This window comes from Phodopus roborovskii, unplaced genomic scaffold (genome assembly GCF_943737965.1).
Source record: "Phodopus roborovskii unplaced genomic scaffold, PHOROB, whole genome shotgun sequence".
In the NCBI taxonomy this organism is placed as follows: Eukaryota; Metazoa; Chordata; class Mammalia; order Rodentia; family Cricetidae; genus Phodopus; species Phodopus roborovskii.
In genome coordinates, this window is record NW_026126469.1 from 4,778,843 (window position 1) to 4,797,911 (window position 19,069).

A 19,069-nucleotide genomic window follows, 5' to 3' on the forward strand; every position below is an offset into this window, starting at 1 on the left:
TTAAGAAGCCCCCTTCTAGTATACAGTGTTTCATTTTAGAGGAAGTGTCTAAACATTAGTTATAGGCAGGGCTATTGTTGATGGGGAAAGTGGCAGGTTCCAACACCTGCCTTTTTTACTGGCCTAATTCACTCTCTGTAACATCTTAAGGCATACTGCCTATCTTGGCCTTGTTGGTCAGCTCCTGCATCTAGGAACTTTGTACTTTCTCAGATGGCTGACCTTGAGGTCCTTCACCAACTTCTCCTTTGGTTCCTTTAGCTGGTGTTTCCTGCCATCTGCCTTCCACAACTTGCTTTCCCAGGTGTTGAACTAGCTGATCCATGTGTGTTGTTGATTTCTGTCTTAAATAGGACTTCTATTGCCATGATAAAAAATTATGAGCAAATGCAACTTTTGGAGGACAGGGTTTATTTCAGCTTACAGTGTGCAATCCATCATTCAGGGAAGCCAGGACATTGACTTAAGAAAGGAACTAATGCAGAGGACAAGGCTACTTACTGAAGGGTTAACAGGCAACTGTTAACAGGCAACGCCAGGCCGCAGGAACACACATGCAGGGCAGGCCCAGAGGCCGGGCTGTGCACGGGAACACACGAGCAGGGCAGGCATTGCAGGGCTCTGTGTGAATGCAATGTGAGGGAATGGGCAGAAGATGAGCAGTGGTCTCAGGGCCACTGTGGAGATAAAGGAGTTGTAGGGCGGACACAAACATCTCACAAGCTGCGGTGTGTTCACCTGGTTAGCCAAGAGACCCTGCCTGTTCAGGAATGGTAGGGGAAGGGAGCGGCGTCTGCCGCCTAGGTGAAACCCAGGTCCTGTGAAAATCCTGATCCCACTTCTGACACCAGATATCGTGGTTTAATAAGGATCAGGATAAACAAATAGGCCGAATAGATGTTTATTCAGGGAGAATTAACTTACAACATAGACAGATGAACACCAGCAGATTCATAATCCCAAGGATGCTCTCCTGTCTGTGTGCTGCAAGCAAGAGAGCACTCCTGGGCTCCTCCTCAGCCCTAGTTCCCCCAGGTCACTTCTTTCTCTGTCTCCATCCCCCAATGGGCGTGGTCAGTGCCACAGATGTGGACAAAGTGAATATCTCACTACAGACCCCCCTTGTTCATATGATCCCTTCTCTCTCTCTCTTCAAATGAACTCTAGGAGCTCTACCCAGTGGGCCACTGCATCTGCTTCCATCAGTTACTGGATGTAGGTTCTATGATGATAATCTGTTTAAAGGGAAAGGTCTATTGAGACACCCTCTCCACTATTGCTAGGATTCTTAGCTGGAGTCATCCTTGTGGATTCCTGAGAATTCCTCTAGCCCCAGGTTTCTCCTGAACCCCATATCTATCAAGATATCTTTTTCATTGCTCTCCCCCTCCATTCCTTCCCAAATTGGGTCTTCTTAATGCCTCATGTTCCCATCCTCCATCCTCTCCCTTACACCTTCCTCTCAGTTTACCCAGGAGATCTTAACTATTTTCCCTTCCTGGGCCCTCCATGTGTGTCCCTCTTTTGCCTAACTTCTCTGGAGCTGTTATCCCTTGTTCTACATCTAATATCCACTTATGCATGAGAACATACCATGTTTGTCTTTTATCCATTCTTTGGTTGATGGGCATCTAGGTTGTTTCCAGGTTCTGGCTATTACAAATAATGCAGCTATGAACACAGTTGAACAAATGTCCTTGTGGTATGAGTGTGCATCCTTTGGGTGTCTGCTCAAGAGTAGTATTGCTGGGTCTTGAGGAAGATTGATTCCCAATTTTATGAGAAACTGCCATACTGATTTACCAAGTGGCTATACAAGCTTACAATCCCACCAGCAATGTAGTTGTCTTCTCCTTACTCCACATCCTCTCCAGCATAAGCTGTCATCATTGTTTTTGACCTTAGTCATTCTGATAGGGGTAATATGGTATCTCAGAGTCGATTTGATTTGCATTTCCCTTATGGCTAAGGATGTTAAACCATCCCTTAAATATCTTTCAGTCATTTGAACTTCTATCAAGAATTCTCTATTTAGATCTGTACCCTATTTTTTAATTGGATTATTTGGTATTTTGGTGTCTCATTTATATATTATATATTATCATATAATATGTTTTTATAATATATATGCACACACATCTGACAGCACTTTGTCAGAAGTGAGGTTGGTGAAGATCTTTTCCCATTCTGTAGGCTGCTCTTTTGTCTTATTGACAGGGTCCTTTGCCTTACAGAAGCTGCTCAGTTTCAGGAGGTCCCATTTATTGATTGTTGCTTTCAGAGTCTGTGCTACTGGTGTTATATTCAGAAAGTGGTCTCCTGTGCTACTTCCCACTTTCTCTTCTTTTTTTCTGCAGAGGTTCAGTGTAACTGGATATATATTGAGGTCTTTGATCCACTTGGACTTTAATTTTGTGCATGGAGATAGATATGGATCTATTTGCATTCTTCTACATGTTGACATTCAGTTATGCTAGCACCATTTGTTGAAGATGCTTTCTTTTTTCTATTGTACCATTTTTTTTTGTCAAAAATCAGGTGTTCATAGGTGTGTGGATTAGTATTAGGGTCTTAAATTTGATTTCATTGGTCCATGTGTCTGTTTTTATGCTAATACCAAGCTTTTTTTTTTTTTTATTGCTGTAGCTCTATAGTAGAGCTTAAAGTCAGAGATGGTGATGCCCCCAGAAATTCCTTTATTGAACAGAATTGTTTTGGCTATCCTGGGTGTTTTGTTTTTCCATATGAAGTTGAATATTGTTCTTTTGAGGTCTGTGCTGAGAATTGTGCTGGGAATTTGATGGGGATTGCTTTGAATCTGTAGATTGTTTTTGGCAAGATTGCCATTTTTACTGTGTTGATCCTACCTATCCAAGAGTATGGGAGATCTCTCCATTTTCTAATATCTTCTTCAATTTCTTTCTTCAAAGACTTAAAATTCTTGTCATACAGGTCTATCACTTGTTTGGTTACAGTTACCCCAAGATATTTTATATTATTTGTGGCTATTGTAAAGGGTGATGTTTCTCTGATTTCTTTCTCAGCCCCTTTATTGTCTGTATATAGTGGGGCTACTGATTTTTTTGAGTTAATCTTATATTCTGCCACATTACTGAAGGTGTTTGTCAGCTGTAGGTGTTCCCTGGTAGAATTTTTCTGGTCACTTATGTATACTATATATCATCTGCAAATAGTGAAAGTTTGACTTCTTTTCCAATTTGTATCCCCTTGATCTCCTTTCATTGTGTTATTGATCTAGATAGAACTTCAAATATTATATTGAGTAGATATGGAGAGAGTGGGCAGGCTTGTTTTGTTCCTGATTTTATTAGGGCCACTTTGAGTTTCTCTCCATTTAGTTTGATGTTGGCTGTCAGCTTGTTGTAAATTGCCTTTATCATGTTTATGCATGTTCCTTGAATCCATAATCTCTCCCAGGCTTTCATCATGAAGGGGTGTTGGATCTTGCAAAGGCTTTTTCATCATCTAATGAAATGATCATGTGTTTTTTTTTCTTTCAGTTTGTTTATATGGTGGATTACATTAATGTGTTTTCATATATTGAACCAAAACTGCATCTCTGGGATGAAGCATATTTGACCATGGTGGATGACTTTTTTTGATGTATTCTTGGATTTGGTATGCCAGTATTTTATTGGAGACTTTTGCATCAATGTTCACGAGGGAGAGTGGCTTGTGATTCTCTTTCTTCATCACATCTTTGTGTAACTTGGGTATCAGGGTAACTGTAGCCTCATAAAAAGAATTTGGCAATGTTCTTTCTGTTTCTATTATGTGGAACAATTTGAGGAGTATTGATATTTGCTCTTTCAAGTTCTGGTAGAATTCTGTGCTGAAATCATATGGCCATGGGCTGGTTGGGAGAATTTGATGACTGTTTCTATTACCTTAGGGGTTATAAGTCTATTTAAATTGTTTGTTTGGTCTTGATTTAATTTTGGTATGTGGTACTTACCCAGAAATTGTCCATTTCTTTTAGTTTTTCCAATTTTGTGTCAGTTGTTATGTCCCCTTTTCATTGCTGATTTTGCTAATTTGGATATTCTCTGCCTTTTGGTTAGTTTGGATAAAGTTTTGTTTGTCTTGTTGATTTTCTCGAAAAACAATCTTTGTTCCATTAATTCTTTGTAGTTTTCCCTTTGTTTCTATTTTCTGATTTCAGTTTGATTGTTTCCTATGAACTACTGCTTCTTCCAGAGTTTGTGTCCTTTTTTTTTCCCTAGGGCTTTCAGGTGTGTTGTTAAATCACTGGTGTGAGATTTCTTCACATTCTTTATGTTAGCACTGAATGATATGGACTTTCCTCTTAGCAGTGCTTTTTATAGTGTTCCTTAAGTTTTGATATATTGTGCATTCATTTTCATTGAATTCTAGGATGATGTTAATTTCTTTATTTCTTTCTTGACCCAGTGGTGACTCAGTTGAGCATTATTTATTTCTCAGTAGTTTGTATACTTTCTGTAATTTGTGTTGTTGTTGTATTTCAAGTTTAAGCCATGGTGTTCTGAGAAGTTAAAATGGGTTAGCCCATTTTTTTTTTTTTTTTTGTTTGTTTGTTTCTGTTGAGGTTTGCTATATTGCCGAATATGTGGTCTATTTTAGAGAAGGTTCCATGGGGTGCTTAGAAGAAGGTATATTCTTTTGTGTTTGGGTTGAATGGTCAATAGATGTCTGTTAAGTCCATTTGAGTCATAGTCTGTTAGTTCCCTTATTTCTCTGTTAAGTTTCTGTCTAGCAGACTTGTCTAGTGGTGAGAGTGGGATGTTGAAGTCTCCTACTATAAGTGTGTGGGGTTTGATATGTGATATAAGCTTTAGTAATGTTTCATTTTTTAAAAGTTTTAAAATTATTTTTATTTAATATTTTATTTTCTTATTTTACATATCTATCCCAGTTCCCTTTCCCTTCCATCCTCCCACGCTCCCCACAGAGCTCCCCATTCTCCATTCACTCCTCAGGAAGGGTGAGGCCTTCCATGAGAGATCATCAAAGTCTGTCAAGTCATTTGGGGTAGGGCCTAGGCCTTCCCCAGTGTCTTTAAGCTATGAGAGTATCCCTCCATGGGGAATGTGCTCCCGAAGTCCATTTGCACTTGGGCAACATCTTAGTTCCACTGCTGAGGTCCCATAGACTGCTCTGTCCTCCTTGCTGATACCCACATTCAAGGGGCCTGGCTTGGTCCTATGTTGGTTCCCCAGCTGTCAGACTGGGGTCCATGAGTTCCCATTTACTCAGGTCAGATGTTTCTATGGGTTTTCCCAGTGTGGTTTTGAATCCTTTGTCATTCCTCCCTCTCTGAAGCTAGATTACAGGATTTTGGCTTAGTGCTTAGCTGTGGATCTCTGCTTCTGCTTCCATCAGCTACTTGATGAAGGCTCTAGGATGGCATTTAAAGTAGTCATCCTTATCATTATAGGGGAAGGGCATTTAAGGTAGCCTCTTCACTATTGCTTAGATTTCCAGCTGGAGTCAACCTTGTGGATCTCTGAACAATTCCCTAGTGCCAGATTTCTCTTTAAACCTATAATGGCTACCTCTATTAAGGCATCTCTTTTCTTGCTCTCCTCTATTCATCTCCCTATTCAATCTTCCTGATCTCTCATATTCTCTTCCCCCCTCCTCTTCTCCCCTCCTCTTTCTCTTCACTCCTTCCCTCCTCCCCCGTTCTCCCAATTTGTTGAGGGCCTCTTATACCTTATTTCTGCACTAGGGGACTGTGTATGTCTCTCTTACAGTCCTCCTTGTTTCCTAGCTTCTCTGGAGGTGTGGATTGTATTCCGGCAAACCTTTGTTCTATCTAATATCTGTATATGAATGACTACATACCATGTTTGCCTTTCTGTGACTGGGTTCCCTCACTTAGGATGGTTTCTTCTAGTTCCATTAGCATTTGTCTGCTAATTTCAGGATTCCATTTTTTTTTTTTTGTGCTGAATAGTATTTCATTGTGTAATGTACCACATTTTCTTTATCCACTCATTGGCTGAGGGGCATCTAGGTTTCTTCCAGGCTTAGGCTATTACAAATAATGCTGCTATGAACATAGTTGAGCAGATATCCTTGTTGTGTGAATGTGCATCTTTTGGGTATTTGCCTAGGAGTGGAATTGCTGAATCTTGAGGTAGACTGATTCCCATTTTCCCGAGGAACCAACATACTGATTTCCCAAATGGCCGTACAAGTTTGCACTCCTACCAGCAGTGCAGGAGTGTGCCCCTCTCTCCACATCCTCTCCAGCACAAACTGTCATTGGTGTTTCTAATTTTAGCCATTCTGGTAGGAGTAAGATGGTATCTTAGAGTTGTTTTGATTTGCATTTCCCTGATGGCTAAGGAAATTGAGTACTTTCTTAAGTGTTTTTCAGCCTTTTTAGATTCCTCCATTGAGAATTCTTTACTTAGTTCTGTACCCCACTTTTTAATTGGATTATTTGGTGTTTTGGTAACTAGCTTCTTGAGTTCTTTGTATATTTTGGAGATCAGCACTCTGTCAGATGTTGGGTTGGTGAAAATCTTTTCCCAGTCTGTGGCCTGCCTTTGGTCTTGTCAACTGTGTTTTTTGCCTTACAGAAGCTTCTCAGTTTGGGGAGGTCCATTTATTAATTGTTGTTGATCTCAGTGTCTGTGCTACTAGTGTTAAGTTCAGGAAGTGGTCTATTGTGCCAATTCGTTCAAAGGTGTCTCTCACTTTCTTTTCTATGAGGTTCATTGTGACTGGATTTATGTTAAGATCTTCGACCCATTTGGACTTAAGTTTTGTGCATGATGATAGATATGGATCTATCTGAAGTCTTCTACATGTCCACATCTGGTTATACCAACACCAATTGTTGAAGATGCTTTCTTTTTTCCATTGTATACTTTTAGCTTCTTTGTCAAAAATCAGATATTCATAGGTGTGTGAGTTAGTATCAGGATTTTCAATTCCATTACATTGGTCTACCTGTCTGATTTTGTGCAAATACCAAGCTGTTTTCAGGACTATAGCTCTATATTAGAGCTTGGAGTCAGGGATGGTGATGTCTCCAGAATTAACTTCATTGTATAGGGTTGTTTTGGCAATCCTTGGTTTTTGTTTTTCCATAAAAATTTGAGTATTGACTTTCAAGGTCTGTGAAGAATTGTGCTGGGATTTATTTATTTATTTTCTTATTTTACATATTAATCCCAGTTCCCTCTCCCTTCCTCCCTCCCTTCCTCCCTCTCATGTCCCCCTGACCACCCTCCATTCCATTTCCCCCCTCCCCACTCCATAGGTAGGGTGATGCCTTCCAGGAGAGATCAACAAAATCTGTCATGTCATTTGGAGTAGGAACTAGGCTCTCCCTCCTGCCTCTAGGTTAAGGGAGTATCACTTCATGGGGAATGTGCTCCCAAAGTCCTTTTGTGAAGCAGGGGTACATCCTGGTTCCATGTCAGAGGTCCCTTAGACTTCCCAGGTCTTCTAACTGAGACCCATATTCAGGGGGTCTGAGTCAGTCTAATGCTGGTTTCCCAGCTATCAGTCTGGGCGCCCACTAGCTCCTCCTTGTTCAGGTCAGCTGTCTCTATGTGTTTCCACACCCGGTCTTGTCCTCTTAATATTCTTTCTGTATTCTGTACCTGTGATGCTTTGATTATTATGTGGTGAGGGACCTTTTTGTTTGTTTGTTTGCTTGTTTTGGTCCAGTCTATTTGGTGTTTGTAAGCTTCTTATACTTTCAAAGGCATGTCCTTTTTCAGGTTGGGAAAGGTTTCTTCTATGATTTTGTTGAATATCTTTTCTGCACCTTTGAGCTGGGCTTCTTTACCTTCTTCTATACTTACTATTCTTAAGTTTGGTCTTTTCACAGTGTCCCATATTACCTGGATATTTTGTGTTAAGGATTTGTTGGATTTATGATTTTCTTTGGTCGATGAATCTATTTCCTTCTAGTTTATCTTCAGTGCCTGAGATACTCTCTTCCATCTCTTGTATTCTGTTGGCTATGCTTGCATCTGTAGTTCCTGACAGTTTACGCAGTTTTTCTATTTCCAGTATTCCTCAATTTGTGTGTTTTTTTGTCTCTATTTCAGTTTTTATGTCTTGCACTCTTTGAAATGTTTCCTTCATTTGCTTCATTGTTCCTTTCTTTCTTTAAAAGATTTGTTGTTTTCTTGCATTTTTTCGTTTGTTTTTCTTCAATTTCTTTAATATATGTTCTCATTTCTTCTTTGAGGGTCTCTATCATCTCCATAAAGTTGTTTTTGAGGTTCTTCTCTTCTGCTTCATCTGTGTTTGTATGCTCAGTACTGTTGTTCTTTTGCTGTGCAGCTAATGCCTAAGAATCACAAACACGATACTCAGTGCCCACGTGGAGTTTATTGAGAGAAGGAAGAGAAAAAGCGGGTAGCTGGTGGCCAACCAAAAGCAGGAGAGGGAGAGGGAGAGGGAGAGAGAGAGAGAGAGAGAGAGAGAGAGAGAGAGAGAGAGAGAGAGAGAGAGAGAGAGCACAAGAGAGGGAGCAAGAGAGGGAGCAAGAGGGGGCAAGAGAGAAACCAGAGAGAGAGGTGCGCTTGGCGTGCTTGCTTTAAAAGAGGGACTTGTGCATGCCTGAGTCCTCTGGCAGCCAGGTAAAGCTTGAGCTCTCGAGGCTACTTCCTGCTGACCTGGGGGCATAGATCATCTTTGGGGGATCCGAGAAAGCTGGGGTGCTGCAGTCCTGGTAGCTGGTTATTTTTTTTTTAGCAGTCCTGACAGTGTGGAGCTCTGGCATCTCTTTGATACCTTGCAAGATGTTAGCACAGCAGAAGACAAGGTTGAGCTGCCAGGTAAGGCTGACGTAGTGATGACATAGCCATGAGCATCCAGCCCATCGTCGGGGGTGGGGGTCATCTGGCTGCTAGTTCCTAACAAGTACTAGTTGGTGTAGAGTCCTTATATTCTGGTGGTGTCATATTGGTCACTTTATTGTTGAATGCATTCTTGTACTGTTGTCTTCCCATCCCTTCTTCTAGTGAGTGCATGTGGGGTCTCTCTATCTACTCTCTTCTCCCAAAGGGTGTAGTTGGGTTAAGACCTCCATGTCAGTAACTCTGGATGGTCTGAGCTCTCTTGGAGTTCTCATGCAGAGGGCATGGGGGGGCCAAGACTCAAGCAGAGGACATAGGGGGTCAAGACTTACTATGTGGCAGGCTCTAGATGGTCTGGTGTTCCAGGGTGGGTCCACTCAAGCAGTGGGCATAGGGGGGTCAAGACACCAAGCCAGACTGAAATGAGGGCAGGCTCTGGGTGGTCTGTGTGCTAGGGCAGGTCTAGTACATGCAGAGCCATGAAGTTCCAAGGATGGATTTTGCCATGTGACTTCCAAGGAAAAAAAAAAACAACTTCTCTTAGTCATGAAGCCCAAACCAGATAATTCCTCTGCCATTTTCAACCATGTTAATGAGCCTTCCCCTTACTGGCCTCAACCCACAGTCCCTTCTTTCCCAAATCAACCCTTCCTGGCACCTTCAGCACAGTGTCAGCCATTAGTTCTCATGCTACTTGCTCTTGCTTCCCCATGGGACCCCCGTTTACCTCCTCCTAAACTGACCACAATTCTCCCTCCTTTTCTGGAAGTTGTTGGGGTGGATGGCTTGGTCAGGGTACACATCCCTTTCTCATTAAGCAAACTCTCCCAAATAGAAAATATTGGAGTCCTACACTGATAATTCTTCCACCTCCATTACAGAATTGCAGTATGTTGTGTAATCTTACAACCTCATCTTTCATTGTGTTTACATGAGTCTCACTAACAGTCTTCTCCCCAGAACTTCAGGTGAGTCTTGGACCAGGCTAGGGCACATGCAGACAAAATCCACCAAACTAATGCTGTCCACTCAGTCAGGACCAAGGTAGTCCCCTACAGTGATCTTTAATGGAACTACAATACCCCAGGGTACGTTTAGTCTGAGTCAAGTTTTTAACTTGCTTTCTGGCTGGTCTTTGCAAGGCCACCCTTAAAGTGGTAAATTATGAGAAATCCAAGTGGTCGTCCAGGACAAACATGAAAACCCACCTCAATTCCTCCTAGACTCTCATACAAAGCTCCTCTTGCAATATGCCAATCTGGATCCCAAGACCCCAAATGGAAAACATCTCCTTATGACCTACTTCTCCCAGAATTTCTCTGATTAAGCCCAAATCTAAACATTTATAGAAAGGACCCCTGACTTCACAGTCAAAAGACTTAGCCGTGGCCTTCAAAGTGTACCATGGAAGAAATGAAATAGCCCGAAAACAAAAATACTTGATACTGGCTAAGGTGTTTCAGCTGGCCATAGCAGCTGCCCAGTTACCCAAAGCCAAGATTGCTGATGTTCTTGTTTCAGATGTGGTCAGGTGAGTCATTGGGCCTGTGCCTGTCCAAACCCTTGAAAAACATTCTATGTTCCCAGTGTCATCAAGAGGGACATTGGGCCTCTGACTCTCCTCATGTCCTTTGGGATGTGAGGGCATCAAGCCCAGATCACCCTCTAGCTGACCTACATCTGGCCATGGATGACTAAAAGGGCCTGACTACCTTGGCCAGACCACTATTGTCTCTGACAGGGAACCTTGGGTAATCATCACAGTATCATGGTGATTCATTTCCCTCCTTTTGGGCACTGGGCCATGCTTTTGGTCCTGAGGGAGTTTTGGGAATCCACCTCTCCTCGTTCCTCTTGTTGGAGTAGGGGAACCGCCTTACCAGCCTCACCAAACCCCACCACTTAGTTGTATTTTTAGGGGTATTCCCTTATCCATCCCATTCTAGTGGTACCAACTTGTCCAATTCCCTTTCTTGGAGGGACTTCTTTCTAATGTAGAAGCCTCCATTTCTTTTGCTCCCCCTGTCTGCTTGACCCCAACTTTGCCAGCTGTCCCCTCCTCCTTCTCTTCTGAACCACACAATCTGACACATCTTTTCTCTTACCAGCTTCCCAGGTGGATATCCAGGTATGGAATACCCCCAAAACCCCTATAGACAAACACCATTCCCCCTTTAATCCATTTATAATTCACTCCCATCCAGGGCAAAACAGAAGACATAGCCTGCCAGCCGAATTCTGGTTGTTTGGAAAGTTTTGTCTGTCTGTTTTCTGTGTGCAGATGGGTCTATCTTTTCTGATGTATCTGTAAGTTTCAGTGCAAACACGAAAGCCAAGACAGAAATTGGTCAAGTTAAGGTGAAGGTATGAATGATGGTGGCCACCACATGTTTTATTTCTGACTGGTCTTCTTGAGTATGTGAGCTTTCTGTGTTCTGTATTTATTAGTTTTGTTTTTGCTTTCTCTGCTGCTGCCAGCCACCAGCCACCTCTGCTAACACTGCTTGCTACGGCTGCTTGAGGGCCAGAGCTCAGAATTTATCTTTGGGCTTCCTGGTCACTGGGTTCAGTTTATGAAAAAGGATTTAAAAATAATGCTTCTTTAATAAGGTATTGAAGCTATACTTCCATGAATTCATATACAAGAATGTACCTTTGGCCACACTGAACTTCTTACACATGAATCAAAGAAGTTAATTTTTGGGTCACCTATTTGTCTTCTCTCCTCACCACCTGTGTCCCACCTTCTGACACACAAGGGCCTGCAAACACTACTCCATTCCTGAGCTCTCTCTCTTCAGACAGCATTGGTAGAGGATGCCACACTTACTTTTCAGCCATGCCCATGTCTCAGCATTTCAAATGGACTCAAGTTGCTGGTTTGACTCTCTCAAGGTATGTATGGATCACGTTTGCTTCTGCTGGCTTTTGCCACCAGTCATATTTTGTTCCAAATTCTAGAGTCTTCCTCTTTAGCTGCCCCTTCTTTCCATCTGCCCTAACCACATGTCTCTCCTTGTCTACTGGGCACATGTCCTCTCTCTGGCTCCTGGAGCCTGCTACACCCTCTGGAGATCCAGAGAGAGGCAACTCTTTAGTTATGAAGGCACTTGTTTCTCTCCCTCTATTGTTTCTTTGCCTTCTGACCCTAGGACCTGCCTGCTAAGCCCCCCAGCTTCCTTAAACACGTCTAGGCCTCTGCAACCTTTTCCCTCCTGTTCCTCCCTGGAAGTCTCACAGCTTCTCTGTATCCTCCTGGACTTCTCTCTTGCCTCTCAGCTCCCACTTGGAGCTATAGAAACTCCCTTGGGTGGAGTCTATTTTGGGATGCTTCCTCTCTTCCTCCATAACTCAGGTTTTATTAAAGTCTCACTCTGTTATTATAAACATCTTGGTCTCACTACAGTTCAAACGGCCCAAACTGACATATTTGATCTTCAATGATGGCAACTTCTGGCCACTGTACAAACAAATGATCTGAAAATATTTTATATCTAAACTTGCTTTCTTCTCTATTTATTCCTATCTATACCTGTCTGGGGTAGCTCTTATGTATGGATGTTTAATGCTCAAGAGGGACCCAGGATAGGGAAATTGCTCTAGATAAGGCTGTCAAAGGCTGATTCAGTCCCCTACAACTCCCTTATCCAAACTCTCCTTTATCATTGCTAACCATGCCTGTTTTTTCTATGACCTAAAGGAAGATTACTGCAATAAGTGGCCAGAAACTTAATTTACCCATATTGGTTCTGCAAATACCACAAGACAAATCTAGGTTGTCATAATCGTATATCAGTTACTGAGTAACACTCTACCTGACCATTTGGAGAAGGCTGGTGATGTGTCCCTCCTAGGTCAAACTCATGACCACCATTCATAGACTTACTCATGGGACACTAGACTCTCTCCCCTCATCTGTCATTAACTTCTCTGAGCCAATTACCACTACTACCCTTTATCTTCCCATATCTCTCTTTTCAGTATCACAGACTGTTTTAACTCCTCAGGGACAACTTAATGGCCATACTGGACCCCCCCCAGACTGTAGTAATATCATAACTTTGAACATTGCCACCCAACCCCTATGTCCAAAAGTTCACAATGCCCCATCCTCTGCAACACTCAGGTTTGTTGCTGTCTACCTGCTGGGGGTCTGGGACTTGTGCCCAGACATTCCTTGCTTTTTCCATTATGGGGTTTATAGTGGCACATGACAAATGAATGGTTACTTTTTTGCCTTCCTCACAAACCTGGGTATAATTGCTAGCATGGCACTGGAGGAGCAGGACTGACTACTTCCTTAGTCATTCACCATCAGTTTTCATCTAAGTTCATCCAGAATCTCCAGTGGGTGGCTCACATCATCTCTACCCTCTATGGCCAAATAGAATCACTGGCTGCCCTAGTACTGAAAAATCAGTGAGTATTAGATTTACTAATGAGAAATGTAATCATCTTCTCAGGGAGGAATGTTGCTTCTATGTCAACTAGTCAGGTATAGTAAAAGACAAGATCTGACAACTCCAGACAGATCTACCAGAACAACAACAACACCAAAAAACAAACAAACAAACAAACACAAACAACTACCATAAACAAACAAACACAAAAACATAAAACAGCTCAATGCCTCTGGCCAGTGGCTCATATTGACAGTCCAATATGGAATTCTTAATCCAAGTTCTCATCCTTCTTTTAATTATACTAGTCATGCCCTGCCTTTGAAAGACCCCCAAGAGACCCCAAGAGTTTGGAGCCTGTCACAGGGGAAGGCCCGTGCCCCCAAGAGATGAGACCAGTCCACTGGATGCAAGTGCAAGAGGTTATTTATTGTTTACACAGGTACCTGTGGACGCTTGTGTCTTTTGGGGGACTGAACGCGCCGAGGTTGAAACTCAGGCAGTTTATATAGGGTTGGGGTGGCAAGAAGCAGGCTTAAAGAAGCAGAAGCATGGTTACAGGGATTTCATTGTTTCATCTAAATGTAGCAGTTGTAGTTAACCAAGGACAGTTGGTTATTCGGGTTGGACACAAAGAATACAAAGAATTCAGTTATGACTCTCTCAGCATCCCAGATACCATCCTGCTGACCTTGCTTTGGTCCAAGCTGCAGACCACAGATATCTGGTTGATCTTGGATGAGAGCAGCACCTGGTTCCCTCCTGTACTTTTCTCATAACTTGACCTTGGCAAATTAGCAAGAGCAATTCAAACAGGTAATAAACATAGTGGGGGTCTTTCACCTGTAGGATGAAAAGGGCCAAGGAAAAACACCCTGACCCTAATTTGAGAAAGGGATTGAAGTCACACCAATCCCTGAGTCCCTGAGCACAAAACCCTCACCAATCCCTGAACACAAAATCCTACCAATCCCTGAGCTCAAAATACCACCAATCCCTGAGCTTGCCTCAGAATCAGACCACCAAAATCCACCAAACCAAAGCCACCTTGGAAAGGTTACCCCCCCCCCCCAAATCCTATATAAGGTCTGTATCCTGTTTTCACTAGCTCTGAGCACAGTGGAGCAGAAATGAACACTTTTTTTGGGTGGGGGCACACGACACCTTACTGATGGGAGATGTCATTATGTATATATGCTTCTCATACTGGTTAATGAATAAAACCCTGTTGGCCAATAGGAAAGCAAGATAGGAGGGACTAGGAGACAAGGAGGAAAGAGGAAGTAGTAAAGAGAGTCAAGATGGAGAGTCTGGAGAAAGCAGTATGCCAGCCGGCTCCCCGGTAAGAGAAATACATAGATCAGCAGAAATGGGTTAATAATTAAGACAGAGCTAGCCAATAAGAAACCAGTAATGGGCCAACAGTATAATATCAAATACAGAGTCTCTGTGTGTTATTTGGGGCTGGCGTGTCTACGGGACAAGACCGGCGGCGGGCGGAGAAAACCGTACACCTTACACCTTACCCTAGAGGATACACTCTAGGGAATTTGGGCAGAACTGTAACAACTTCTCTGGGGAAGCCCTCCCCTGCCTGACCCGTTGTTACACTGGGTAAACCTTTCCCTGGAGCAGGGCTGTAAGCAGCTATGCTTATGGTGACTTAGTGGTATTACTTGGCCCTTGACTGCTAGGATCCTTTTCCATCCTAGCTGAAATGCTTATACTGCCTTATAAACATCTTGTCTAGATTTCTTCATCAACAGATCCAAAAGATTTCTAAACAGACTTTTAATCAATTACCATTGCAGGATTACTCCCTGAGCTACGGAACTAGAGGCTGATATATCCTGACAGTGAAAGTCAAATTGGCCCCAAGGACTTTGACACTACCATTCAACAGGAAGTCTAATGGTAACATTGCCCCTTTCCCAAACCCTGATTATTTATGAATAGTAAATAAAAAGGGGGTGAATGTAAGTCCTTTGAGGCTTGCCAGTGTCTAGGCCCTGCCCTGAGGACTCCACCCTACAAACTTGAAATCCCACCAATCCCTGGGCTTGCTCCAAGCTCAGGATTTAAAATCCTACTAATCCCCACCCTTGAAAGCTCCACCCCCTAGAAACATACAAACCCTGTCTTCTGTTCAGTTTTCTGCTGTTTCTCACCTGAGCAGATGCAGCTACCCTTCTGTGTTTTTCCCTCCAAATAAATTTCTTGTGTGAGGTTTGTTGTGCTATGTGACTTTGTGGTATGTTTTGGCTCCCGTCTGCCAGGATACCTTGCCTTTCAGAGCTGTAACACTTGCACTGGGGAAACTCCTCCTACCCAGCAGAGCTGTAACGCTCCCTTTGGTAAAGCCTTTGCCCTCAGAGTGTACACTAGTCCCCAACTACTTTGGAAGCACCGTCAAATACTAGCACTTCATCAAGAAAGCTCAGATTGGGTGGGATCTCAAAAATTATTGGAGAGGATTCCAAAGATGAGAAACAAACACTCCCTCTATTAGACAAGACAGCTGGGGGTTTCCTGTCTTATCACCACTCTGAAGCACTGGTTGTTATCTGTCCACTTTGACATTTGGTGAAACTGGATGGAGAGATATTTAGACACACATTGCTAAATATTTGGTACACAGTTTTCAAAGAGAAGCTAGAAGCCAATGGTAGATAGACCAAGTGTGGTGCATATACTCAGTTAAGCACTGTTTTGCTTAGGTGGGCATGGTGGCACTTGGGAGGAAGAAACAGACAAATATCTATGAATTCAGGGCCAGCCTGGCCTACACAATGAATTCCAGAACAGCAAGGGCTGTGTTGAGAGATCCTGTCTCAAACAAACTTGCAAACAAATGGAATGGAGCTTGGGAAACATGCCATTCTCTCTCTCTCTCTCTCTCTCTCTCTCTCTCTCTCTCTCTCTCTCTCACACACACACACACACACAGTGGTTCTACTATGTGAGAATGCAAACAACCCTTTTTTAAAAAGGACATTTAACATGAAATATATCATATTTCTACAGGGCCAGTTTAAGACACTGTGTGAGACTTTGAAGACTCCCCATGGAAGGTTTCATCCTCCCTGGGGAGCAGAAAGGGGATTAGTTGGGGTTTGTTGGAGGTGATAGGGGAGGATGGGAGAGTGAGAAAACTGGGATTGACATGTAAAACAACCTTGTTTCAAATTTAAATTAAAAAAGAAAAAAATATGGTGTGAGGCACTTAAAATATGGACTTAAAATTGTTACATTTTATACATGTATAAACTTTCAAAGGATAACTTCAATAAGTAAGAAAAAGAAACTGGGTTTTATGAGTTTGATATATTCTTCTCCATCCCATTTTGGAAACATCATTCAGCCACGAAACAAAATGTTCAAAGAAATGCAGATAACAAAATTGCTATTAAAAGTAACCCTGGACCATAGGTTATTAACTACATTATCTGCTCTTCTGCTTTCCCCCGATGAATCTCTCAGACTACTTACTTGCTATCTTAAGCATAGTTAACTATTCGGTTGTTGTGAGCCTTCAGAAATTTAGTGTACCAGGGATACACTAAAGAGAAAACACCGAGTTAAGGGTGCTTTGACAATACTGTATCGATTGTATTATTTGTGGTTGACATGCTTGGTTGGTTGTTCTTGACAGCCTGGCTACAGTGTGCTCCCGACACTCCAGCGCTCTCACCTATAGGCGCCACACCAGCCACTCTGGGTCAGTGTATCCTCCTGACAATCGCCGGCCTAAAAAAACCAAAAAACCATAAAAAAAAAAAAAAATCAAAAACCAAAAACCCAAGCACGCCTCTAGGTGGGTGCTACACGGTATGTGAAGTGTCTGCACTGTGTGCTAGTCTCTGACACTCAGGCTGTGACGTCAGGACCTCAGCTGGCGGTTGCATCCGGTTTGGGTCGGTTGCCCTGGAGACGGATATACAGAGGAACGGATCCTGGTGCAGGTCGGGAGGTGGCGGAGGTCCTTATATCTGTGGACCAGCTGCGCCTGGCGGACCAGCTGCGCCATGAGCCAGCGGCAGGTGCTTCAAGGTATGTCCTGGGCAGGCGGGCACTCGGGAGGGTTGGGATCGCAGGCCATGGGACGGCTCCATCGCGTCTGTCTTTTTAGTGTTCGAGCAGTACCAGAAAGCCCGGACGCAATTCGTGCAGATGGTGGCGGAGCTGGCGACCAGACCCCAAAACATCGAGACGCTGCAGAACGCAGGTGAGCCTACACCCGGTGCGTTGCCTAACTGTCTCAGCGCATGCCCTGCTAGCTCTGATGGTCACTTTGGCACGCCTAACCTGCGCTGTCCCTAATGTCCTCCGACCCGCCACCTCATACCAAATTCACCTTTAATCTTCTTTCCCCCTGGGCCCTGTCCCTCCCAGTCCCTGACTCCCATCTGCTGTACCTTTGCTCCTCAGCTGCTGTCCTCGTAGGTTCTTTGCCTGCTAGGTGTTTTGTGTGTGTGCGCGCGTGCGCCCCACGCGCCTGTGTGTGTACCCTGGGAACCAGAGGAGAACATGTCCAAGTTCCTCCTGTGCAATTCAGTCCTCTTAGAAATCTTGAGGGTGAGGATAAGAGCATGAAAGGGGTTGGTGTCTTTAATTCCATTTTCTCTGAAATCAGGCAGGTTGTCAGGTTGAATCAAAGCACTATGAACTGCCTGGAAGTAATTTTGCATAGATGCTAATCTACACTATCAGACCCATTTTACCCATGGACACGTATCCTGGTTCCTGCCAGGCACTCCTGTGATTGATCTGGGTATGTCTTTCTCGCACAGGAATCTGAACCCTGCCATTTCTGCAAGACTGGCTCTTAGCAACCTCACAGCTTGGGGATCACAGGCACCTGCCACCATGCCGTCTTATTGTGGATGCTGGGGATCTTTAAGCTAGATCAGCAAGCACTTTACTCACCAAGCCATTTCCTCTCTCCATCTTGCCTTTTTGCCATCTTTGGCTTCCATACAATAGAGAAATTCCAAACAGACTACATAGTAATTTTGGTCTTGTTTAGGGAGAAAGGAATGTTATGCTCCTAGATTGGAAGTAGGCAAAGACCTGGTTTTGTAAAACCTTATGAAGCTCTAGTGAGGTAGGGAAAGAGGGAGGTAGGTAGAGGGAGAGAGGAAAGGGAAGGAAAGAGGAGAGGGGCAGAGTGAGGAAGAGGGGAACTGGAGAAGGGAGAGGGAGAAGAGGGAGAGGCAGGGGTGAAGGGGGAGAAGGAGAGGGGGTATCGCTTGCCCAGATCAAACATGAGCCACCAATTGAACCCTGAGATTTCTGTCATTATTTTGTCTTTAAAAACCTTGTCTTTTGAACAGTTTTAAGCCCAGCACTTTTTTAAGCTCAGCACTTGGGAGGCAGAGGCAGGTGTACGTCTGTGAGTGCAGGCCAGCCTAGACTACAGATCGATGCCAGGACAGGTTCCAAAGCTCACAAAGAAACCCTGTTTTGAAAAACCAAAACCAACCAAATAAAAACAGAAAACAAAAAATCAACCCCTCCAAACAAAAACAAACAAAATCCTTCTCTTTATAAGGTTATCTTTTTGTGTCAACAATTTTTATTTTTGTTTTTAGAGACAGGGTTTCTCTGTTTAACAGTCCTGGCTGTCCTGGGATTTGCTTTGTAGACCAGGCTGGCCTCAAACTCATTGAAGTCCACCTGCATCTGCTTCCTAAGTGCTTCAATTAAAGGTGGCCACTATTGCTCAATAGTTGTGAGCTGCCTTGTAGGTACTGGGACTTGAACCCAGGTCCTATGGAAGAGCAGCCAGCGTTCTTATTCACTGTGCCATCTCTCCAGCCTCCTTATAGGATATCTTTA

The 19,069-nt window shown here is 43.3% G+C and overlaps 1 protein-coding gene across 1 annotated transcript in view; it reads left to right on the forward strand.

Annotated features, from left to right (window-relative positions):
- The first annotated feature begins 17,135 nt into the window (after positions 1-17,135).
- Positions 17,136-19,069, forward strand: part of LOC127226946 (sperm-associated antigen 6) — a 94,195-nt gene continuing 92,261 nt past the window's right edge. The window contains exons 1-2 of the mRNA XM_051191118.1: positions 17,136-17,281; positions 17,361-17,456. Of these exons, the coding sequence (XP_051047075.1) occupies positions 17,257-17,281; positions 17,361-17,456 (121 nt within the window). The 5' untranslated portion in view covers positions 17,136-17,256. The remainder of the gene's footprint in view (positions 17,282-17,360; positions 17,457-19,069) is intronic.